The 26,149-nt window shown below is 39.5% G+C and overlaps 1 protein-coding gene across 8 annotated transcripts in view; it reads left to right on the top strand.

Annotated features, from left to right (window-relative positions):
• The window catches only part of Grm8 (glutamate receptor, metabotropic 8), an 860,026-nt gene that overhangs the window by 359,673 nt on the left and 474,204 nt on the right, over positions 1 to 26,149 (top strand). For all 8 annotated transcript variants that reach the window (NM_001361125.1, XM_030255174.1, NM_008174.3 and 5 more), the window contains 3 exons: positions 12,977 to 13,112; positions 14,114 to 14,268; positions 15,163 to 15,300. In NM_001361125.1, the coding sequence (NP_001348054.1) occupies positions 12,977 to 13,112; positions 14,114 to 14,268; positions 15,163 to 15,300 (429 nt within the window). The remainder of the gene's footprint in view (positions 1 to 12,976; positions 13,113 to 14,113; positions 14,269 to 15,162; positions 15,301 to 26,149) is intronic.

Raw genomic sequence — 26,149 nt, 5'->3', positions numbered from 1 at the left:
GTTTAAATTCTGTAGCTCCTAACTTGAAGCAGCATTATCTCAGCACTCCAGATTCAAGCTCCTAATAAGCTACAGCAAGCGTTTCTTTAATTTTACCAATCCTAAGAAATTATTTCAATCCTTTCATTCATTCATGAATATAAAAAATAATTGAAGTATTGTGTTAATCCTCTCCACAAATGGGTAGAATGTATCACAGTCTACTCTCTGGGTTGTCTTTAATTTGTATTCAAAAGAAACCATGTGAGGAAAAGGCTGGAATGATTCTGCAGGAACATTTTTGTAGAAGGACCTAACATAAGAGCAAGTGTGGCTGAATAGCAATACTTGTCTTGTACCTCTTCATTTGTCACTTGATTCATCTGAAAGTCATCTTGAGAAAAATCATATACCATACAGATCCTTAGTGAGGAACACATTTCTTCTGCTACCGTTGCAGGGCATGGCTATCTCGCAACTGACAAAGTCTTGTGCTTTGCTAATGCATCTTGGTGTACAGTCTGTATGATGATATTTTACACCCAGTATTACTGGTACTAAAAGAAAAGAAAAGAAAAGAATCCTGTGTGTATTCCTTACAAATTCCAGGTTCCTGGATATTATGATTTGCTTTCTTGTTTAAATTTTCTCTTTTATCAATACATTTCATAAGCTGCTTTTAGCTAGTTTATGTCCTTTCTAAAATTTAAATTAAATTCTTTAAGAGATTTTTTTACATGAATACATTATTCATGGAACTTATACCCCTCCCTGCTTCCTCTCCAACTCTCCTATGCCCCTCACTTCCTATAAAATTTATGATCTATTCTTTAATTACTATTGTCCCCCCCTCCACACACACACACACAATCTTCTGAGTCCATTTAGTGTTGCTCGCATGGATATGTGTCTAAGGTTGATCACTCAGGAGTAGATCACCTATCCTTGGAGAACACAGTTGCACTTTCTCTCAGTTGCCATTAATTGCCTGTAATTCTTTCTTTGGTTGCAATGCATTTGAGATTTCTCTGAGTTTATGAGAGTACATAACCTGGAGTAACCCATTTATAGCTTGTGACAGTATTTCTCATCTACTTTTCCTTCGGCCAGGTCTTGGGGTCTTTTTCTCTATCATTGTTCTGGTTTCATAGAGTCAATGTGAGGACCAGAAAAGGAACCTTTTTCTTTGGCACTCAGAACCTACACAGTTTAACGGTCATTAGTGGATTGTAGTGGATTGTCATATTATCATACCACATGGATTGTTTTCTCAGACTCTGAGTACTTAACATGAGCCAGTTCTGCATAGGCTTTCAGTGCACAGAGATGTATCATCCTTTTCACAGCTCCAAGGATGCACTTTAGGAGTCATGGTCTGGACTCTCAGATTGAGAAGTCACAGCTCTTCCTCCACAAACATACCTGAAGCCCAATATGTATATTATAGACAACTGAATAGAGAGGAGGTGCTATTACATACAGCTGAACTAGTTGGTGGGTTTACATTCTATGATTGCTAGTTTCAGGTCAACTTGATACAAGCTAGAGTCATATGGTAGGAGGGAACTTCAACTGAGAAAATGCTTTCATAAGATCTGGCTGTAGGTAATTTTCTTAACTAGTAATTAATGGGAGATGTGGGGCTGCTCATTTTGGATGGTACCATCTCTGGGCTGATGGTCCTGGGTTTCTAAGAAAGGAGGCTGAAAAAGCCATGGGCAGAAAGCCAGTAAGCAGCACCCTAAATGGACTCTGCATTAGCTCCTGCCTCCAGTATCCTGCCTTCACTGGTGAATTGTAAATATGGGATTATGAGTGAAAGAAACCCTTTCCTCCCCAAGTTGCTTTTGGACCTGGTGTTTTATCACAGCAATAGTAATAGTAACTAAGACAATACAGATAACAGGTTTGTGCTATACATTTGGATAATGGGACAATCTCTATAGGGTAGCAGTTTTAAAGCTATAAATATTTGAGGGAAGGAAGCTATGTTGGACATTTTCTTCACACACTATCAATATTTACACTCAGATACTAGAGGGAAGATTTTGACATTCCCCCTGAGCCTTAGCCCACAGTGGGTGGAAAACTTAGCCATTCCCAAGGGACTGAGGATAGATAAATACACTGACACGGGTCATGGTCCCTGACAGGACCATATCAACAACATGCATTCACTCAGGGTTTTCTTTGCTTTCCACACAAAGCATTAGGAGTATGGGGAGAGTAGAAATATCCTTTCATAGTTTTGTTTCTTATCACAGCACCTCTGAAGGACTAGGTGGCTGGCTGCCACCACAGTTTACCATGTCATCATGGATCCTTAGAGCCTTCATATGAATCTTCATGGATCCCTGGGTAGCTGGGTGAATCCCAACACTGGCTAGGAATAGCAGGCACAGTTTATTCTAGACTGTCCCATTATACATTCTGCAGTGATGCAGAGACAGCAGTGGTTCCTGGCAAACTTTTACATGAAAGGATATGATTGTTTCTATAACTTTTCTATCTATAGCTTGCACCATTAATACTTTGTATGGTATTTTTTGTTGCAGTGCTATCACTATTTTAAAAAGTCAGAATTTAATTAAAATTTTTATTACATTTATTATTTTACTTAGTGTGTGTGTGTGTGTGTGTGTGTGTGTGTGTGTGTGTGTGTGTGTGGTGTTTTGCATGAGCAGCAATTAGAGAACAATTTGCTGGAGTCAGTTCTCTTCTCTCATCCTGTAAGTCCTAGTGTCTGAATTTAGGATGTCAGACTTGGCACCGAGAACATTTACCAGTTGAACCATCTCATCAACCCCAAATTTTAAATCTAAATCTGTGACCTCCTTTGAAAGAAGATTCATATTCTTGTGGTCAGGTTATCTTTTCTCTTAGTGTGAAATATAGTCATTCCATTCCTTGGTCTAGGCTAGTGAGCAAATGTCCCTCCTCATAACTTTGGATATTTGATGGTGCAACACAAAGAACCATGACTGGTTGAAAAATCAGATCTGTTGAGAACTCCGTGACTTAGATCTGAACATCAAACATCCTTTCAGTGGGGATAATGGTACTTGACTGTCTGATGATGATCAGTATTGAATGTAATAATGCGCTGCATTCGTGAGAACTTTAACTTTCTTATTGGGTCCCCACCATATCCTTGGGGGATGTTATGACCTCATTCTCAAGGTCACACAAGACCTACTCTTAAGTCTGCTGATGGCAGGCTCATTTACTTTCCTGTACCAAATCAATGCACACAAACCTTTCATCTCCCAGGCCTGAGATAGCAGACCACTTACCTATGAGTCTCAGCTTTCTTGAGAAGCAATAACAATGGCATTGCTTGCAAATGTGTCCTCATATCAATATGATAAACTACAATGCCACTCTACAGATAATTAAACCAAGGTCTAGGCAGGTTTCTAATCCATGATATCCTGGTAAAAAAAAAAACAAAACAATGTGGGAACCCTGAGTCTATTTCAATGCAAAGTCCTCTACCTAACCAAGGTCTCTATTCTATTTTTATTTCTATTATTGTGACATGTTTTTGACCATATATTTATATGTATCCAATCATTTCTTTGCCTGGCTGAGGGGCCTATGAAAGTAGAACTATCTCTATTTTTCTATCTCAAAGCTGTCAATCACATACCCTACATTTATTCATCCAGTAAGTGTCTGTTGAAATGACTGTGTACTAAGCAAGGCAAAGGCATTAGGGTTGTTGTGATGAGTAGAAGGAGAAGGATTCAGTGGTTGTAGTGTTCTAGTGGAAGGAGGGAGAAGGAAAATAAAAAATATTGCAGTAAATGTGATTGCTGCAGTACACAAATGCAGTCGGAGACAACGGACCAAGTCCTCTGAAGACACACATTTATAGAAATGATTGGGAAGCATTGAGCCCAAAATGACTATGATGCTGAAGTTTAATTCAATTCTATAAGCTGCCAGAGTTCTAAGCATCTTAATTAAGTTTTTAATACCCAATAGAAGTGCTGTATTTATGTATCTACCAGTCAGATTTACCAGGGATAACCTGCTGGGTTTTTTAAATGAGAATTTAAATTTGCTTTATCTTATTCATCAGTGATCTGCAGCCACCAAAACCATTATGTTACAGGTAGAGTAACATAATGGACGGGCATGATGAGGGCAGTCTAGACTAAAATTGTTCTGGCTCTGAGCTGGCACTTCAGTCTTTAGCAGGATATGGATGCTCCTGTTTCTGTTTCCCTGCCAGACAAGTAATGGTAACAGCACCCTTGGGGGGTGGGGGCTGGTGTTAGGTGTGGTGATGGAATCTCAGAGTGGACAAGAGTGGAGAAGAATGATGACTAACAGTGTGCTTGCATAGCATATCTTTAATTATTGTTACATAATGACAAAGAGAAAGATGATACAAGTGGCAAGGAACCAGTCAAGAGACTCTGGAAAAGTTATAAACTCCTCTATCACAGTTTGTTTGTTTGTTTGTTTGTTTGTTTTGGTTCTACATGCTAAGCTTTAAAACTCTCTGTTGAAGCACTGGGTGCTGTAGGAAAAAAGTAAAGGTAATGTCGCCTGAATCCCAACCCACTAGAGGCTTCTCAGAGTGATATATAAGAGCATAGATGCAATGGGGAAAGTCTTTCAGGAGAGGCCCCATCCCAGAGGTTTAAATTAAGGTAGTTATTATTGGAAGTAAAAACCTACAGTGAGTGTTATGTGGGAAAAGCATCTTTGATTAGGACTGATTATTTGACTGAATTTTACTTCATTTTTAAATGAATTAAAATTATTTAAATAATTCAATTAGTAATTGGTTTTAATATAAAAATCAGTGGACCACCTGGGGCCATGTTTCCCATTTTTTTCCTGTGGAAATTGGAAATTCCCGATGGGATTGTTTCTCTCTCTTTTTTTTTTTTTTCTGTGTTTTGATAGATCTCTTGTGCTATTCATCAGCGCTGTCCTCATGTCTGACTCTTGTATGCACATCTTGTCTCTTAGCTAACTGATGGAACTGTGGAGTGTAGGCAATCTTTGAGTCTCTGTATAGCTCCCGAAGCAGCAGACCATGAGTGCCTATGAATGGATTAACTGTCTGTCTTTTTGAATGGTATGGAAATAAAAAGTGTGAATGAGTTTCAAGGCTAAGGAAGGCATTCTAATCTTCTAATGCAAATCACTCGAGAAGTAGTCACCATATAACTTAATAAAATATCCATATGGTATGAAATACCAATATGCCTAGTCCAGTGGATTTTTTTCCAAAGGTATTGGTTTATCTGAAATAGATTCAATATGTCCCATCTCCCAGAAAAACAAAACAAAACGAAGTAAATTGGTCAGATTGACAAGAACAAGGCAAGGGACATAATTTGAAAAAGAAGTGAAGTGGATATATCCTTTGTTAAAATCCACCTTAGCTAGCTCAGCTTTGTATAAACAAAAATCTCTACTAGGTCCTCAGTGAATAAGTCAGCCACTGAATTCAGACCAAACTACATGTAAGGAATGCTTCACCTGAAATAATTTTAATGAAAAAATTGCAACTGCCATTTCTCCTGGCTCTGGAGTGCGTGGTAGTCTCAGAAAGATGCTCAGGATATAACAAGTCTTTAATGCTTAAGTAGTACTTTAGTAATTGTGGCAGTTTAATTAAAAGGGCCAGCATTGTCTGAAGCAGCCACTCTTGAAGAGTTGTCATAGTTTCGTGTTGCCCTTTGGTGGTTACCTCATGTTGTCACTCAGCCACTGCTGATTTTTAACGAAATTATAGTTTTTTTTGCATTCCTCCAGGCCTGGTTCCAAATGTTTCTCAAAACGTGATCTTCGTTCCTAGCCTCTCACAGGCTCTATCCAGAACACGGAGGAGTTTGTTCAGATACATTCCCCCCCCCCTTCCCTTTCTCTTTGCTGATCCCAGTAGCAATTCCTACTCTCAATACTGGACAGAATGGTAACTGAATTTCCCTTTTATTCTCCTTAGCCCTAGAAATACCCTTTTAGCCCAGTGGATGTTTCAGTGGTATTTTGAAGACGGTGGCCTCGAGTGAAAATTATCCATCTCTCTTCACATACCTGACAGTCTTCTTGTATTTCCCTCACGTTTAATCATGTCACCGTGACCAACCCCATGCAAGTGGCTTCCTTTTGATTCACTATTTGCGTCACACTAACACGAAGCATCACTGATCATAGTTCAGAACTCCTGCCAGAGTGCTGTCATTCCTCTGTGGAATGGAATGTCCTTACTCGTTCTTCCCCACCATGTATTCTGATAACCACCTCCATGGGATTTCTGAATCCATTCTTTTAGTTTTTATAATTAACTTTTATTTATTTGTTTGTTTGTTTATTTATTTATTTATTTTTAACTTATTCAGTTTACATCCCACTCACTTCCCGCTTCTGGTCACCCCCTCCAACAATCCTCCCCCTTAACCCTCCTCTTGACCTCTGAGCAGGTGGGGCCTCTCTGGGTACCCTTCCTCCCACCCCCAATCCTGGCACTTCAAGTCTCTGCAAGGCTAGGAGCTTCCTCTCCCACTGGGGCCAAACAAGGCAGCCCAGCTAGTAGAACATATCCCACATACAGGAAACAGCTTTTGGGATAGTCCCTTTTCAGTTGTTCAGGACCCACATGAAGACCAAGCTGCATATCTGCTACATATGAGCAGTGAGGCCTTGGTCCAGCCTGTGTGTGTTCTTTGGTTGGTGGTTTAGACTCCGAGAGCCCAGAGGGTCCAGGTCAGTTGACTCTGTTGGTCTTCCTGTGGAGTTCCTATCCCCTTCAAGGCCCTCGATCCTTCCTCCTCTTCTATAAGAGTTCCCAAGCCCCATCCACTGTTTGGCTGTGGGTGTCTGCATCTGTTAGATGCTGGGTTGAGCCTCTCAGAGGACAACTTCCTTCTGTCTGCCAGCATAACAACGTGTCATTAATAGTATTAAGAATTGATGCTTGCCCATGGGATGGGTCTCAAGACCCATTATTATTTGCCCATTCCCTCAGTCTCTGCTCTACCCTCATGCCTGCATTTCTTGTGGACAGGATAAATTTTGGATTGAAAATTCTGTGGGTGGGTTGGTGTCCCTATCACTCCACTGGGGTTCCTGCCTAGCTACAGGAGGGTGGTCTCTTCAGGTTCCGTATTCCTAATATAGTGAGTAACAGCTAAGCTCACATTCAATGATTCTCCGATACCTCACTTATTCCATGTCTGTCTCATCCTGAAGATGGCCCCCACCTCCTTAACCCTGTCAGTTACAGATTTCCATACATTTTCATGGCCATCTAGCCATTTTTCCTGTCCTTCCCCACACCTGATTATAAACCCCTATTCCCCTCCCTCCCAATACCCTCCCATTTCCTGCATCTTATAACCATTTTATTTCCCATTCTAAGTGAGAATCTGTCCTTTGTTTTCTTTTTTGTATTGTTTTCTTTGTTTCTAACTGATGAATTTTAGCCCTGATTTTGATTATTTCCTTTCTTCTACTTCTGTTTGGTCTTCTTCTTTCTTCTTCTTCTTCTTCTTCTTCTTCTTCTTCTTCTTCTTCTTCTTCTTCTTCTTCTTCTTCTTCTTCTTCTTCTTCTCCTTCTCCTTCTCCTTCTCCTTCTCCTTCTCCTTCTCCTTCTCCTTCTCCTTCTCCTTCTCCTTCTCCTTCTCCTTCTCCTTCTCCTTCTCCTTCTCCTTCTCTTCTTCTCCTCCTTCTCCTTCTCTTCTTCTCCTTCTCCTTCTTTCTCCTCCTCCTCCTCCTCCTCCTCCTCCTCCTCCTCCTCCTCCTCCTCCTCCTCCTCCTTCTTCTTCTTCTTCTTCTTCTTCTTCTTCTTCTTCTTCTTCTTCTTCTTCTTCTTCTTCTTCTCCTTCTCCTTCTCCTTCTCTCCTTCTCCTTCTTTCTCCTACGTCTCCTCCTCCTCTTCCTCCTCCTCCTCCTTCTTCTTCTTTTTCTTCTTCTTTTTCTAGAGCTTCCAGGTGTACTTTAAAATTGATGATATGAGAACTTTCTAATTTCTTTATGGAGGCACTTAATGAACTTTCCTCTTAGTACTGCTTTCATTGTGACCCATATATTTGGGTATGCTGTACCTCCATTTTCATTGAATTCTAGGAAGTCCTTAACTTCTTTCTTTCTTTTTTTCCTTGACTCAGAGATCATTGCATAGAGAATTGTTCAATTTCCTTGACTGTGTAGACTTTGCAGTGTTTCTGTTGTGGTTGAAGTCCAGCTTTAATCCATGGTGGTCTGATAAGATACAGGCATTATTTCAACTTTATTGTATCTGTTGAGGCTGCTTTGTGACCGACTATATGGTCAATAATGGAGAAGGATCCAAGAGGTCCTAAGAAGATATATTCTTTTGTGTTCGGATAAAATATTCTATAGGTATCTGTTATGTGCATTTCATTCCTAATGTCAGTTAGTTTAATTATTTCTCTACCTAGTGTTTATCTAGATGGCCTGTCAAATTTTGAGAATGGGGTGTAGAAGTCTCTCACTATCACTGTGTAGGGTTTGATGTGTGATTGAAGCTTTAGTAATGTTTCTTTTACAAATGTGGGTGCCCTTGTGTTTGGGGCAGAGATGTTCAGAATTGAGATATCATCAAAGGAAAAGGGTTTTTCTTTGATGAGTTTGAAGTGTCCTTCTCTGTCTCTTTTCATTAATTTTGGTTGAAAATATATTTTATTAGATATTAGAATGGCTATTCCAGCTTTCTTCTTCTGTCTATTTTCTTGGAAACCTTTGTTCCAGCCCTTTATTCTGAGGTAATGTCTATCTTTCTGGTTGAGGTATGTTTCTCGTATGTGTCAGAGAATTGAGTCCACCGATGTTGAGAGATATTAATGACCAGTGATTGTTATTTCCTGTTATTTTGCTGTTGGTGGTGCTTGTGTGTGTGTGTGTGTGTGTATACTTTCCTTGTTTTTGCTGGTATGGAATTACTTATTTCCTGTGTTTTCTTGGATGTAGTTATCCTTCTTGGGTTGAAGTTTTTCTTTAATATTTTCTATAGGACTGGATTTGGGGATAGACACTTTGATTTTGGATTTGTCTTGCAATATCTTGTTTTCTCCATCTATGGTGATGGAGCGTTTTGGTGGGTATAATAGTCTAGGTTGGCACCTGTGGTTTTTTTTTTAGAGGTTGCAGAATATCTACTCAGGCCCTTCTAGCTTTTAGAGTCTCTGTTGAGAAGTTGGGTATAATTCTGCTAGGTCTGCCTTTCTATTTTACCTGATATTATTTTCCTTACCACTTTTAATATTCTTTCTTTGTTCTGTAGATTTTGTGTTTTGATTAATTTGTGTTGGAAGGATTTTCTTTTCTGGTCCAGTCTAATTAGTATTCTATAAGCTTCTTGTATGTTTATAGGCATCTCTTTCTTTAAGTTGGGACAGTTTTCTTCTATGATTTTGTTGAGAATATTTTCTGTGTCTTGGAGCTGGGACTCTTCACCTTCTTCTATTCCTATTATTCTTAGGTTAGATCTTTTCGTGGTATCCACGTTTTCCTCAATGTTTTGTGTCAGGAATTTTTTAGCTTTAACATTTTCTTTGACTCATGCACCAATTTCTTCTATTGTATTGTCTATGTCTGAGATTCTATCCTCCATCTCTTGTATTCTGTTGGTGATGCTTGCATCTGTTTTTCCTGTTCTCTTCCCCAGGTTTTATTTTCTCAGTTTATGTTTTCTTTATTGCTTCTATTTCTATTTTTGGGTCTTGTACAGTTTTGTTTATTTCCTTCATCTGTTTAACTGTATTTTTCTGTATGTCTTTAAGGGGTGTATTTGTTTCCTCTTTAAAGACCTCTATCTTTGTTGTTATATTTTCCAGTCTTTAAGAGATTTATTCATTTCTTCTTTACAGACCTCTATCATCTTTCTAAGATTTCTAAGATTAGATATAAGGTCATTTTCTTTTGCTTCAGTTTACTGGATATCTAGGACTTGCTGTGGTGGGGTAGCTGTGCTTTGGAGATGTCATATTTCCTTGGTGCTTGTTGATTGTGTTCTTTTGATGGCCTTTAGTCATATAGATGGCTTTGGTCCCTGGATGTTATTGTTGTGATACATATTGGGAGAGGGTGAACCTCAATGGTCCTGGTGTGACAGGCCTCTGATGGAGATCCTTGGGACATATTGTTCAAGACCTGCAGTTCTTTATGTTTCAGGAGCCTCAGTTTCAATGAAGGTGGGTGGAGAGAGGGAGGAGAGTGGATGTCCCCCTGGGATGCCAGGCTGCTCAGGGCAGCTTGGCTTGGCACAGAGGGCTCAGAGAGCAGGGAAGATAGGTGAGGAAGGGGACCTTACCTGTATGTTTGCCTGATGGAGGAGAGGTGGCAGGAGAGTAGAACCTGATTCTATTCTTTATTCTTTGGGTCTCTCTCCATATCAGTAAATCTGGTTCATTTTCATCCATAAACACATGTTCAGGGAAACAATGTTTCCTATGAGCCATAAAGACTTGGCTTCTCTACTCCTCACTTATTGGTTCTATCAGCTACTTTCTGTCATTTCCTACATTATTCTCTACACATCTTTCATCCTTTGGAAGCCAACTAAATTATACCACTTCAGAGTAACTTTTCCTGACCACTGTACCAGCCTTTTTCTTCTTTATAGGGCTTGCCTAATTCATATGTACATATTTCTTTCTATTTGTATGAAGTCTGAATTAATTGTATTTCAAACATCTATGAAGGTAGAGGCCATGTCCATTTTATTGGCTATTATATCATCATGCCCACACATACCTGGAAAATACTGAAAACTTAATATTTGCTGTGTAATGAACTGATCACTATAACTCTTACTGGTATACCAGTAGACTGGCTAAGTATAGGCCACAGTATGGCTTGATTCATTGGTGATAAACAGCTCTACTCTTGAAGAATATGGTATAAGGTTACAAATATATTTATACTTCATGGATGACTTTTAATATTTTCAAACATATAAGAAAATAATCATTGTTTATTGATTATACACATTCATTCCTGCTGAACACATTGGGTCTGGTCACACCATTCAACCAGTCATCTGTTGCTGGGCTCAGTTTCCTTCCTAAAACAAAGCTTATCTCTTTCTGTATTATTAGCTTTGAATGAATTCTTTTTTTTTCTGGGTAAAATCTAAATTATGTAATGCCTCAGTTCAGTCAAGCTTCTGTAATAAATTACATTGTGCTTATGGCTTATAAACAACAGTTTAAGATCTGGTGCCAGAATGATTGGGTTGTTCTGGTGGCTCATTTCTTGGTTCACAGACAATTGATTTTGTATTGTATTCTCAGATGGGCTGTGGGGAAAGAGCATTCTCTGGTCTCTCATGTTGCTGCTTCCTATTTCTCTTCCCCTTTTCCTATGTCCTTCCTTCTTTCCTTCTTTCCATTCCTTCTTCCTTCCTTCATTCTTTCCTCCATTCTTTCTCTTCTTTTCTTCCTTCCTTCCTTCTTTCCTTCTTCCCTTCTTCCCTTCTCTTTCTTTCCCAGATACCTTCTCTTTCCCTTTTCAACCCTGCCTCCCTCATCTTATCTTTAGAATTTAAGAGAGGACCCTAATTCCATGTGTGAGAACTTTATCTTTGTTACTCAGTCTCCTCCCAAAGACCTTGACTCAGTACCCTCATAATGGGGATAAGTTACAATGCATGGATATTTCATATACATCCCTTCACATGGCTAACATATGTTTCCATGTTCTGAACCTGGCCATTCTTTCCAACTTCAACTTTCCTCTAGGCTGGCATTAAGCTAGGTTCATTCATTCATTGTACTCTATTATGGATATCTCACTCTCCCCCACATAATTAGGTGTGTGTGTTCTTTGAAATCTGGCTATTTCAATCACTCATTTTCTTTCTTCCTTGCTCCCATTGCATGAAGTATTTCTACAATTATTCAGTTTATTACATAAGTGGAAGTTGCAATTTATTATGGTATAGGTCTCCAGATTTTTCAGTATCTCCTAGATTACACAGATTTTTTCAGAATCTAAATCATAAGCTAGAATGGCAGCCAAAAATCGTTGGGTGACTTTAGTTATTGTGAGTTGTTGGAAGTAAAAATACCTGTGCATAGTTAAACAGTGTGACAAATGGTGATTTAATTCTCAGCTCACTCAAAAAAGTCCATTTAAGCTGCAATGCAATAGGAAAACCTATAGCTAATTCTATTTTCTCTTCCTGTGTTAGAATATGCTTATCTCTGCACCACTGCAATTAGAAAAAAAACTTTCTGCTACCCCTAACCAATCCTGGAGGCAGAATCCTCACTACATCTTTTCTTTGACTCCTCAGTTTTAGGAAAGGATGAAAGAAGAGTCCCGGGTACCTCATCCTTCCACTCTTCCTTTCCTTTCCCCTCCCTTTCTTCGTTTGGTTTAAATAGTTATTTTTATTTGTATGATAAAAACCTATGGAGGGCTTAAATGTTTGAGTTTTTCTGGATAGTTTTGAAGATTCTTTGTCTCACAACACACTTTGCTGGAGAGTGAAGCAATGTTATTAGCAACAAAACAAAATTACATGCAAATGAGATCTACCAGCAAAGAAAAGCAGAAAAGGGGTCTTGCAATTCAAGAGTAATATCTCATGCAGTATAGTCAGAGATTTTATTAATTTTTTCACTCTTATTTACTCTTATAAACAAATTTAAAAGGTCCCTTTCTCCTTTCATCTCTAGGCATTCTTCACAGGTTACATTTCCTCTCTAAACCATCACTGCTCACACACACACACACACACACACACACACACACACACACACACACACACACACAGCGTTTAAATTTTGTGGAAGAAAACTGAACTCATATTGGCATTATTCACTTAGTGTGTGTATTATAATAAAAACAGACACAATTACTTTCAATTGGCCAGAATGACAAATGCTCAGAGAAACAGTATTTTGTAGCAAATCATGTGCTTTTATAACGCAATTAACCTCATCAAGGTTTAATTAAATAAATGCTTTTTTCTGAAACAAGTTTTTTTTTTTTTCCCCTGAAACAGGTGGTGTTTGCATTGCTCAATCACAGAAAATCCCACGTGAACCAAGACCTGGAGAATTCGAAAAAATTATCAAACGCCTGCTGGAGACACCCAACGCTCGCGCAGTGATTATGTTTGCCAATGAGGATGACATCAGGTGCTGATTACTCTCCTGCAGGATACAGGATCAGATCTGTGCCCCACATCCTTTCCAAACATATTTTATGAACAGTGTAAAAAGTTGGTGAGATTTCACAGGCATCACTAGATTCCTCTGCACCCACAGACTACCTTCTGCTTCAGACCCAACAGCCTCCTTATGTCTCTGTAGGCAACGCCTACAGGCCTACAGAGCAAAACCTGGGACTGAGTGAAATGAGATGCATCAGAATGAGAGAGGGAGTGAGGAGAACAGGTTAAAGATTAGCCCAATTAACACATGCTGGAGTCTCTGCTGCATTTCCTTTAGGAGATGATAAGACTCAAGCAATTAGCATGCTTGACTAATTGTTTAACATTGACCTATCAAGTATATTTACCTTTATAAAACTGGTTGTTCTGATCCACTTTTTTTGTTTCTATCTCTAAATACCATGAGCTTGATAATTTTAAAAGAAATAGTAAAAGAAGTTTGTTTGGCGATGGAGTGGGTAATTAAAAAAATTTTTTTCATTGGATATTTTCCTCATTTACATTTCCAATGCTTTCCCAAAAGTCCCCCATACCCTCCCCACCACTCCCCTACCCACCCACTCCCACTTCTTGGCCCTGGCGTAATTTATAAAGAAAAGAAGCTTGTTTGTCTCTTGGCTCTGGAGTGTGGTCCTAGCTGTCTTCTTGGCAGCTCATGAGAACTTGTCTTCTTTGTGAAAACATGGAGGGCATCATGTGACAGACATATCAGAGAAACATCTCACTCAGGGCTCTGCTCATAAGGTCATTTGTATCATCCTGGGGCCCACAATCCTGACTTATTCAAATCTAATTATCCCCCAAGAATCCTCCCACCAAACTATTAACAGATGACTCAGACAATTAAGTTTCCATGATGCATGAAATTTGGACAACGCACTCGGGCTTCAGCACTGGTGTTATGATATCCATAATTGTAGTCCCTTCCAACAAATATCATATTTTTATTCCATTTTATTCCCATAGGAGGATATTGGAAGCAGCAAAAAAATTAAACCAGAGTGGGCATTTTCTATGGATTGGCTCAGATAGTTGGGGATCCAAAATAGCACCTGTCTATCAGCAGGAGGAGATCGCCGAAGGAGCTGTGACAATTTTGCCCAAAAGAGCATCAATTGATGGTAAGAATGCAATAAAGACAATTCTTTTCATTCTAGTTGAATCAAAATTCATAGCTCAGAGGTGAAACTATTGGTTTGGGTGCTTGCAGCTCTGGGTTTGATCTGTAACACTGGAGGGGAAAAAAAGGAATAAAATATGTAAAGTTATAATTCAAATCTCAATTATATTCATCACTGATTCTGAATGAAATATGCACCTTTAGCACAGTAGTCATTTCCACTACATAACCATTATATGTTAAAAAGTATACTTTAAAGGTTTTTTTTTCTTGTTGAAGAGCACTATTATACAATTAGACATTTCCATAACGCTAGTTACTATAGTTGACTTCTGCACACTTTTTATGGATGTGTGTGATGGTTATAGCATTGGAGGGAACTTAGGTGATCAATAAACATGGAATACATTATGCTAATTCACCCGGTGGAAAAATAAATGAAACAAGGAAAATTTGGAGCAAAGTTGTATATGGATGGGTTGTTTCTCAAATACCTTCCCAATACTCTTGACAATGACCTAAGTTCCTATCTTTAACATTGTCCTCTGGGGTAAGGCATTGTTTTCAGATGTCTTTGCTTAAAAAGGTAGTTAGACTACTTAGCCATGGCTTTATAAGATTGTGACAGCACTGGCTACCTTATTGAATTAGCTGAAAACAGATCATACAGGAGACAATGACATTGTAGTGGGTTTAGGTGCAGTGAAGTCTGGAGTGTTGATTCATGTTAGGAGAGAGAAAATAATTATTCACTTGTATATATCTTTATTATATAACATACATAAATATTATATGCTATAAATATTGTGCAATAAAACACTTCTTCAAAGTTCTGGTGGTATTTTGTTTTGATTTTTAATGAATATTGAAATCATACCTTTTTCCTTTAACACAGGGTTTGACCGATACTTTAGAAGCCGAACTCTTGCCAATAATCGAAGAAATGTGTGGTTTGCAGAATTTTGGGAGGAGAATTTTGGATGCAAATTAGGATCACATGGGAAGAGGAACAGTCATATAAAGAAATGCACAGGTAGACACTCCTATGTCTTTCTTGTTACACTTGTTTTAGCTTTACCTAAGGAAGAAAATGTTTCTCTGTGCCACTAGATGTGGCACATAGGGGATGCTCTGTCTTCTATTGGGAAGAGAGGCCCCTAGGTCTTGCAAACTTACTATGCCCCATTACAGGGGAACGCCAGGGCCAAGAAGTGGGAGTGGGTGGGTAGGGGAGCAGGGCTGGGGGAGGGTATAGGGAACTTTCGGGATAGCATTTGAAATGTAAATAAAGAAAATATCTAAAACAACAACAACAACAACAAAAAAAAAAAAACAAGAATGAACACGAGCTCAGCACTCAGTAAACTGAAGATGGTACAGTGGTTTTACACTCCATCGACAACAATTCATCCAAAATATACCATGTGGGAAGCACTGGGGTATTTCAATTGTATTTGAATAAACTATTTTAAGAGTCTTCTGGGAAAGTACCTTAATGTGTTTTATAGGAGGTAGGCAAATGGCCACAGTATCATACTAAGTTGATCATAAGTTGCTGTAAGACAAGTATTTTTCAACTAATAACATGTGTTCCTCCATTATATTATTAATTTCTGTCATAAGTTATTGCTCCAGCAGCTATGATTTCTGATGCTTTTAGTTTCTATAGCTTGCATTTCCAATAATCATCATTGAATATCCCTCTTTGAATGCAAGAGTAAAACTATGTTTATTTGCAGACAACAGGATTATGTACATAGAAACAGATATGGAACCTTAGCAGTTGTTACTAAGCACTGAATTTAATCAGCTCACAATACAAGGTCAATGTAAATATTTACCTGTAATATAACTAAGAACTAACACAAGCAAGATAATATTTAAAGAGTACTATTGATATCATGATTAAGAAACTTCCCAGAAATCATTAGGGAGAACCACACCAAAAACTACAATATTTGAGCATGATTTTTCCTCTTCACTTACTTTTTGAGATGTCCTAATTTCTATATACCTCACATCTAGTAGTGAAAAGATAAGTGCTATTGAAGACATATCATTAGAAAGAATATAAAGATGCAAAAATTATTACAAAAACATCTTACTTTAGGCTTCCATCCAAGAAGGATGAAAATGATACAAGAATCATGTTTGTGAATTTACACATGCATCTTAGGTGACAGGAATTAATTAAGTAGACATGAAAGTGAACCAATACTGATGCTGAGGCAATTCTAGGAGAAATTAAAGAAAACAGATTATAAAGGTGAAACAGAATGGAATTGAGAGAGAGGGTAGGTCTAAAGCCAGAATAAACTCTTTTGGGGGGGGGGGGTTGGAAAAAGAAAAAAACCCTCTTGGCAGCTAGAGTATAGCAATATTACAATTAAAGAGCCATTGATAGCACTGGTCATATAAAAGAAAAATGAAAAATGCTCTTCAATTTCTCCTTAGTTTCCAGAATTGAGGGGTCTGGGATTCATCCCATTCATGGGGCCAAGTGACTTGGACTATTTACTCCGAGTAGTTGCAAAGGTAGTGCTTTCAGGAAGATTCTTATAGCAGAAATAAAAGCAGATCAAGAGTTCAGGGAAGTGAAGCAGGGAGGGCTGTGAACTCAGCCGTGGTCCTGGTGAGAGGTAGTCACCACCAAGGGCTACAGGGCACACACACATAGACACTCTAGGAGGTATTCTCAGTACAGTGATTAGCACTGAAGCAGAGAGATGGAGATCCTGCATGGTGAGTCTCTGACAGGGCAGTCTGGGGAAGTGGTGGTGGAATTAGCTGACTGAGAAAACATCAGGAAAAAAAATGCTTTGGAACAACCTCGGATTTAGTTCTGATACAGCCCAGTAATTCCCCAGTGGGTGGCAACACAAGGTCTAAGACCCTACAGAGACTTCACTAGAAGTTCAAATACAGTGAAATCAGACACAAGGGCAGAAATTCATTTAATAATGAATAATGATAGAAAACTCAAGGGAGGTGTCTGAGTTTTAGTTTCTGTTGCTGTGATAATTCACCGTGACCAAAACCAACTTAGGGAGGACAGGATTTCTGTTTAAACTTCCATCTCATAGTCCACATATCGTCCACTGCTGAAGGAAGCCAGGAAAGAGAACTCCAGCAGGAACATGGAGGCAAGAAGTGAAAGAAGACCATGAAGGTATGCTTCTTATTGGCCTCTCCATTTCTTGCTCAGTTTGCTCTCATTAACAACCAAAGACCCTGGGGTGCCCTGGGGTAGCACTACCCACAGCAGGCTAGGTCCTCTAATGCCAATCATTAATCAAAAAAATTACTCAACAGACTTGCCTATCTGATGAAAGCGTTTTCTTAATTGAGGTTTTTCTCTCCCTTAAACCTAGATTATATCAAGTTGATAAACAACAACAACCTTATTCAGCACAGTGGGGAATCAGAAAAAGTAACAGGATAGTGGGTTTGAGTGAGAAAAGCAAGTTGAGTGCCCAGATTCTTCTTAGTCTCCAGAGGAAAAGACACCGCCCATAGAGCTGCAGTTATGCAGAGAGATGTGAAACAGGGACAAGATGCCTGAGAGAGACAGAGAAACCAAACAGTGTGGCTAAACAGAATAGTACAGAGGAAGAGGAGGAAAGGATGCTCTTAAGAGAACTTTGGCAGATCAGTAAATGAAATATTCTAAGAAAACCTGAGAAGAAAATTAAAGATGGAGGTTTGAAAGGCTTGGGCACATTAGCATGTTTTCATATAAATTAGAAGAGAAACTTCTAGAAAAATTTCAGGGTAGGCAGTACCCTTAAATAACAGAATTTATTTGGAGTGATATTATAAGGGACATATTGGAACAGGAGGTGTCAATTTAATGATTAATAAATTCTAATTTTTAACTTAGATATTGATAAAGTTCAGACAACTATATTGCTCTAAATCCAGTGCATGTTTAGTCACCAGAAGAATTTGGGAGCATGCTTCCAAATGAAGGCAACGATAGGTCCTCAGGTGAAAGGTATGGAGTCTAATGTGACCGGCTGCTGTAGGAATGTCAAAGGTCGTACAGAGAGGATTCCTAAGGAACAGAAGGAAATTAAAGACCAATTAATAAAGGTTTATAAGGAGAGTGTATCATTAATTTTCTCATCTCCATGAAAAACAAAAACAAAACCAAAAACCATCAAACCAAAGCAGTAAAAACCACAGAGATGGTAATTAGATTCACAGTTTCAGAGGTGTTAATCCAACGGAGTCCTTGGCTTTATTGATTCTGGTCCCATTGTGAGGCAGAGACTATGGTAAGAGCCTGTGGGGAAGGAGGTTCTTCATGGTACATACGGGAAGCAGAGAGTAAGGAAGAGGCTGGAGGCAGGCTTGGGTCTTCACAGACACACTTCTACAGATTTAATTCCACTAGCTAGGCCCTACCACCCAGAGGTTTCAGGCCTTCCAAGTAGCTGGCTCAACCGAGGACCAACTGTTTAAAAATATGAATCTGTTAGGACAATCCAGATTCAAGTGACAACAGAGACTTTCTCACTGACTTATATTCTCATCCCACACTTACCACTTCATTTAGAATGTTATTATTTGGTCCTGCATAAACTCGAGTCCTCTTGGTTAGACTGAGGCTGTCAAACTGTGACAGTTCTTAGAGACATTTGTTTTTTCCTGGTGTGTGTGTGTGTGTGTGTGATAGGAAATCGATTACTAACCTATCATATACTTTATTAATGAGATGTTTGAAGGATCACCAGGTTTTCCTAACTCCCATATTCTAAGTAAATTAAGACATAAAGTTCTACTGTTGCTATCTTTAGATGACATATGCTTAGTACTTCACTCAGACATAAATACTGAACTGGTTTATTGTTGAAGACAGCCATGGTGACAAGTCTGCTTCATATTTCTTTGAATTATTTGGATACTGTTAATAATTTGTTCAATTAGAACAATTTTTAGTGTAAGATGAGGGAAATAAGTGTTTAAGTGCTGGGGGGAAAATGTAGCTTAGGGAAATGGGTCAATATTTTATTCAAATATCATTGGCAGCAGTGAAGTTGCTTGTCTCTGTTCTGAAACAAACAGAGAATGATGTTATAACTACTTAAGGAAAGTAACCTGTAAAACTTTACAATTTCTAAGAAAAGACAGCTGTGTCTTAGACTTTGGAGAATGAGGGAAAATGATAAAATATGTTAGTGGTCAGATACTTGAGAGAACAAGTTACTGTATTTGCATGAGTGAATGTTTCCAGGGTCTTGGGATTATTTTTTAAATTGGCTTTTAAAAAGCTCACGTTCTGGGCCTCAGAAAATGGATCAGGAGAAAAAGGCACTTGTGCCAAGTGTGGTGACCTGTGCTGGATCCCTGAGAGCCACAGGGTAGAAAAGGAGAACCATACTTGTAAGTTGTCCCCTGACTGCTACATGTGCACCCCCCAATAAGTTTATTTTTTTATTCATGTTTAACTACTTACAAACAAGAAAAGGGAACTCTAAGAATTCACAAGGATTTTCTCCCCCATTTATATCATCACTTGTGGATTGTTTGTGTTGAGTAAAATTTTATATTAGACTATAGTAATTGGTGACTATAGCAATTTGCTTCCGTTGGGGGTGATACTGGCAATATATTTACAAGGATAAGAATGCGCTTCCCAGCAGGGTTTGAGCCTGTCTTATTAATTTTCGGGAGACAGAATGTCTTCCAGCAGTGAGGAGCATCCTCTTTCTAACATTAACGTGGTTCAGAAGGTTCTTGGAGATGATCCCCCGCCCCCAGTGTCTCAGGAAAGCTTTCAGAGAGAGGCGTTAATGCTTCTAGCTTTTGATACGCTGGCCAAACTCTGAGTGAGGTAATTCCTATCATCCACTTAGCTATTTATGTAGTTATTATTGCTTCTGAGAGCTGCTGAGTTCTGAAAGCTGCCACTACTTAATCCTACTTAAAATTCCCTTTGTTTTTGTCAAGAAGGGAAAAGGGCTCTCCTACCCATACTATCAGTGGTGATAGCTGTTATTTTGTACACATGTGTGTGACCTTTCCTCCCTCCCCCTCTTACTCTGCTCCCAGCATCAGTGCCTTTCCATCTCCCAATCCCAGACATCCAGAGTCCCCAGAAAGTGTCTTCCTTGTCCCCTAGTCCCCATACATTTCCACATGCTTGCATCTCACTCTGTCCTCTGCCTCAATGTCTTTCCCACTGTCTTTACATTACATCCTTCTACTCTGTCATCCCTCTCATAAGTCTCTTGCATGGCTTTACTTTGTTCAGCAAGACTGCTTTTGTAATAAAAGAGGTTTTCTTCAGAGATGCCCTCTGCCTGCCCTCCCCCGTCTTTATTGGTGTTTTCTCTTGGGAGGACTCAGAGTGAAGGTCATAGGAACCTGTCCATACAGTTGAGCTCTCAGCTCACAGGTAGTCTGTTTTTCAGCTCACACACTGTCTCTGTAATTATATCTGCACCAGGAAATATAAATCCTCTTCCTGTTGTCAAGACACTATCCCAAGAAAGCCGGTCAACTCCATTCATGCCCATAGGACCTTCTGAGGAATCCTGATTCATTCACGCATCATGCATCTTTCAGATGATTCACCATCCACATGATGTTGCATTTGAATAAACTACTAGGTGCCAGGCACTGTGCTGCATCTGTACAGACACACAGTGCTCCTGTCTTACCCCAGGTGCTCACAGATGAACACTATCTCCTTAACTCTAGTAGTCTTCCTCTGTCTGCTGTGTCTTTAATCCTCTGCCAGCCCACTTGGGCACCCAGCTTAGCCCATATACAGCCAACACTCAGGTTATAAATGGTGGTGAGCATATGCTACATGAAATGGCCTATTGATTCTTATTTATGATGATAGAAATAGTGGTAATGGAAAAAGCAATGCACAGATATGTTTCTTCCTACAAACAAGCAATTTTGTCAGTGAACCAAATAGCACGCACAATAATTAGCTTCTGGAAAGGCCTGTCAGTTTGTTTTCTAGTGCCAGCACGACCAGGTAAGTTTTCCAGGACAGCTAGCTCTCAGCAGTCATTCTTTGCTATGGAAGGCTCTGAGATGATGATGTTACCCTCCATTTGCTCAGAGAATACTCGGCTCAATAAATGAATTGGATAGTTAGCAGGGGGATCGAATTTCAGCAATTTGATTTGGTGATTCACAATGAAAAGATATGAAAATAATAATCTTCTCTGTGTGCTCTGGTAGTCTTATCTGTCCCCTTGCCCAGACTAAGATTCTCTTGGAGACAGTGTCTTCGAATTAGCACTCTGAGGTGGCCATTGGCCCAGTTGCTTCTGCTCTTGGCAAGTAAAATAGCAAAAATCCCATAATGACTTATTTATTGCATTTCTCAAATTCTGTATTGAATTCCAATAGGTGCATCTGAGATGGTAAAACAGGCATTGATTTCAGACAGACTAGATTTCAGAATTCAGAGAGAGAATGTAAAATCAAAATCATTTTCTAATCTTCTAGATAAAGAAACTGGAAACCAGGAAAGTTAATTATTAAAAACACTCAGAGTGTTAGTCTCAGAGCTGTAACTAGAATCCTGGACTCTTTGGAATTTGTCCTTGCATTTTACCTTCAGATTGTTTTATTACTTACGTATTTCATAATTTTCACCATATCGTCAAAGGCATTTTCTTTATGCCTCTCTGATGCTTTATGTATGTTTTAGTAACCTTTGCCATTGCTATGACATAATGCCTGACAGAGCAGTTTTAGACAGGAGAAATTTACTTTGGTTCACTGTCTAAAGTGCATCAGGGCAAGATGGCCATGATGGTCATAGAGACTGGGATAGCTCTGGCAGCTGATCTGGCTGCCATATATAATATAAGATGTATATGTGTGTGTGTGTGTTTGTGTGTGTGTGTGTGTGTGTGTATGTGTGTGTGTGTAATCAAAGGCTGGAATTAAAAGATCTGTATCTGAAGTTCTGAAGTGGTACTGGGCTATATTCCTCAACTCCTGTTTCCACCCTACCCCAGCTACCCATATTCTTTAGACATGCCTTGCTTCTAAAATATTCCACAATTTTCCAAATGGGCACCTCAGCTGTGAACCAAGTATTCAAGCAAATGAGCCTGCAGGGGACATCTCACATGACAATACAGGACATAATTGCTGGATTTTTAAAATCATTGGCTAGAAAGCATAGAGGGAGGGAGGGTGGAGAGAGAGAGTGAGAGAGTGAGAGAGAGAGAGAGAGAGAGAGAGAGAGAGAGAGAGAGAGAGAGAGAAAGAGAGAGAGAAAGAGAGAGAGAGAATACAATTGATTGCTATCCAATCTCACAGAAAGTGGTAAATATTTTAATATTCTTCACATGGCTTCGCAATCACATATGTGGTCTTTGCTAGTGAGTATAGGATATCTCCGAGCCTTTTATTTATTTTTTTTCCATTTTTTATTAGGTATTTAGCTCATTTACATTTCCAAGGCTATACCAAAAGTCCCCCATACCCACCCACCCCCACTCCCCTACCCACCCACTCCCCCTTTTTGGCCCTGGCATTCCCCTGTACTGGGGCATACAAAGTTTGCGTGTCCAATGGGCCTCTCTTTCCAGTGATGGCCGATTAGGCCATCTTTTGATACATATGCAGCTAGAGTCAAGAGCTCCGGGGTACTGGTTAGTTCATAATGTTGTTCCACCTATAGGGTTGCAGATCCCTTTAGCTCCTTGGGTTCTTTCTCTAGCTCCTCCATTGGGAGCCCTGTGATCCATCCATTAGCTGACTGTGAGCATCCACTTCTGTGTTTGCTAGGCCCCGGCATAGTCTCACAAGAGATAGCTACATCTGGGTCCTTTCAATAAAATCTTGCTAGGGTATGCAATGGTGTCAGCGTTTGGATGCTGATTATGGGGTGGATCCCTGGATATGGCAGTCTCTACATGGTCCATCCTTTCATCTCAGCTCCAAACTTTGTCTCTGTAACTCCTTCCATGGGTGTTTTGTTCCCAATTCTAAGGAGGGGCATAGTGTCCACACTTCAGTCTTCATTATTCTTGAGTTTCATGTGTTTAGCAAATTGTACCTTATATCTTGGGAATCCTAGGTTTGGGGCTAATATCCACTTATCAGTGAGTACATATTGTGTGAGTTCCTTTGTGAATGTGTTATCTCACTCAGGATGATGCCCTCCAGGTCCATCCATTTGGCTAGGAATTTCATAAATTCATTCTTTTTAATAGCTGAGTAGTACTCCATTGTGTAGATGTACCACATTTTCTGTATCCATTCCTCTGTTGAGGGGCATCTGGGGTCTTTCCAGCTTCTGGCTATTATAAATAAGGCTGCTATGAACATAGTGGAGCATGTGTCCTTCTTACCAGTTGGGGCATCTTCTGGATATATGCCCAGGAGAGGTATTGCTGGATCCTCCGGTAGTACTATGTCCAATTTTCTGAGGAACCGCCAGACTGATTTCCAGAGTGGTTGTACAAGCCTGCAATCCCACCAACAATGGAGGAGTGTTCCTCTTTCTCCACATCCACGCCAGCATCTGCTGTTACCTGAATTTTTGATCTTAGCCATTCTGACTGGTGTGAGGTGGAATCTCAGGGTTGTTTTGATTTGCATTTCCCTGAATCACCATGCCTGACCTAAAGCTTTACTACAGAGCAATTGTGATAAAAACTGCATGGTACTGGTATAGAAACAGACAAGTAGACCAATGGAATAGAATTGAAGACCCAGAAATGAACCCACACACCTATGGTCACTTGATCTTCGACAAGGGAGCTAAAACCATCCAGTGGAAGAAAGACGGCATTTTCAACAATTGGTGCTGGCACAACTGGTTGTTATCATGTAGAAGAATGCGAATCGATCCATACTTATCTCCTTGTACTAAGGTCAAATCTAAGTGGATCAAAGAACTTCACATAAAACCAGAGACACTGAAACTTATAGAGGAGAAAGTGGGGAAAAGCCTTGAAGATATGGGAACAGGGGAAAAATTCCTGAACAGAACAGCAATGGCATGTGCTGTAAGATCGAGAATTGACAAATGGGACCTAATGAAACTCCAAAGTTTCTGCAAGGCAAAAGACACCGTCAATAAGACAAAAAGACCACCAACAGATTGGGAAAGGATCTTTACCTACCCTAAATCAGATAGGGGGCTAATATCCAACATATATAAAGAACTCAAGAAGGTGGACTTCAGAAAATCAAACAACCCCATTAAAAAATGGGGCTCAGAACTGAACAAAGAATTCTCACCTGAGGAATACCGAATGGCAGAGAAGCACCTCCGAGCCTTTTATATGGCTTTCTGTTTCCCAGCCATTTATAAGAATAGAGCTAAGACTAAGATTTTATAGCATTATTCTTAAACCTGGTGACATTGAATTAAAGCCGGTCACTTCGCTAAATTATAGTTAGTTTGCTCACCAACTCATTGCTTTCGAGCAAACTGAAAGCCAAATAAAGAAGCTCCCAAATCTCCGTCTTTAAATATCAGCTTTGAAAGCATCGTAACGTCCAACACCACCTCTACAAAGGCTGTGCGCCCACAACTTACCTATGTGCTCCGCTGGTAGCATGCAGATCGGATTTTGTAGGTATTGGATGGACTGTTCTATAGTTCTGAGCAGTTTCCAGGTGGGTTGAATGCAGTAAGCTCCGGAGACATGATAGTTAGCTTACACTGATACCAATACCACCTGAAGCTTACTGAGCAGAATAAATATTCAACTCTGCTAAGAATTACAGATAAACTCAAGGTGTTGCCTGCCTGCACAGAATCATGTAAATAGCAATTTTAATATTTATCAGCAAATGCAAAATTCTGCAATCAGTAACCTATGCTTTATATACCATCTTCAATTAATATGCAGATCAGTAAAATATACAGGTGTATGTGTTTGTGTGTTTTGTCATAAGATAATTTGGAAGCAGAAAACTTCATTCCTAAATATAACAAAACTCACGCAGCTGCACCTGTATTTTCAAAACCCATAAAGAAGATTAAAAAGTTTGCCTTGTCAAGGACAAAAGATACTTTGACAATGTCAGGAAATGTACTTTTCAACCATAAGTGCACATAAAGTATGTGGGTTAGAGGGGTTCAGCAGCCAGCTCAATTCTTTCATGTTGGAGAAAAACAAACTGGGGTCCATGTGGCCTGGGTGAACTATCTAAAGCCCTTTAACTGCCTGAAAGCCTGAAGTCTGATTGCTGCTTGGCTCTGCCTTTGTTCCTGTCTTAACTCTGAAGGCCTTTCCTAGAATGTGGCTCAGTTGCTGTGACCTACTCCACGGATTTCCTTGCTTTAGTGGCCAGATCTCCCAATGGCTACCCAGTGCTATTTATTCCATCTGTATGACTCTCCTTGACAGTGAAGGGTCAAATTGAAAATCTTAGTCTGAGAACACCAACTCTGCTACCAAGTAAGTATGTCCGAATTGTCTGTAAGTGTATATATTTTCCAGACAATAACAAAACAGAAAAAAAAGTGCCCATTTTAATGCTAATCTACGCACAAGAAGCCTTGGTTGGACTCATCCTGTAAAGAGTACAAGATTCTGGTACTACTGAGGACAAATGGGAACTGAACACTTCTGGAATATTCCACTGAAACACACAGATGTGGTAAAGATCTAAAACAACTGAATGCTCCTTAAACTGTTTCAGGATTAACCTTGGGATTTGATTAAACTTCAAGGAAGTGCCATCATCATTATTGCTTGATCAACTAAAAGAGCATGAACTCAAACATTTAGGCACACATGTGAGCAGTAGAACTATCCAACTCACCACCACCACCACCACCACCACCACCACCACCACCACCACCAACAACAACAACAATGCCAGCAACAATATGTAAGGGCAAAGGAGAGTTAAAATAAAATGACCTGAGCTTCCTGGGG

Source organism: Mus musculus, chromosome 6 (genome assembly GCF_000001635.26).
Source record: "Mus musculus strain C57BL/6J chromosome 6, GRCm38.p6 C57BL/6J".
NCBI lineage: Eukaryota > Metazoa > Chordata > Mammalia > Rodentia > Muridae > Mus > Mus musculus.
Note: the sequence above shows the minus strand (reverse complement) of the source record. Positions and strands in the feature narration are given on the sequence as shown.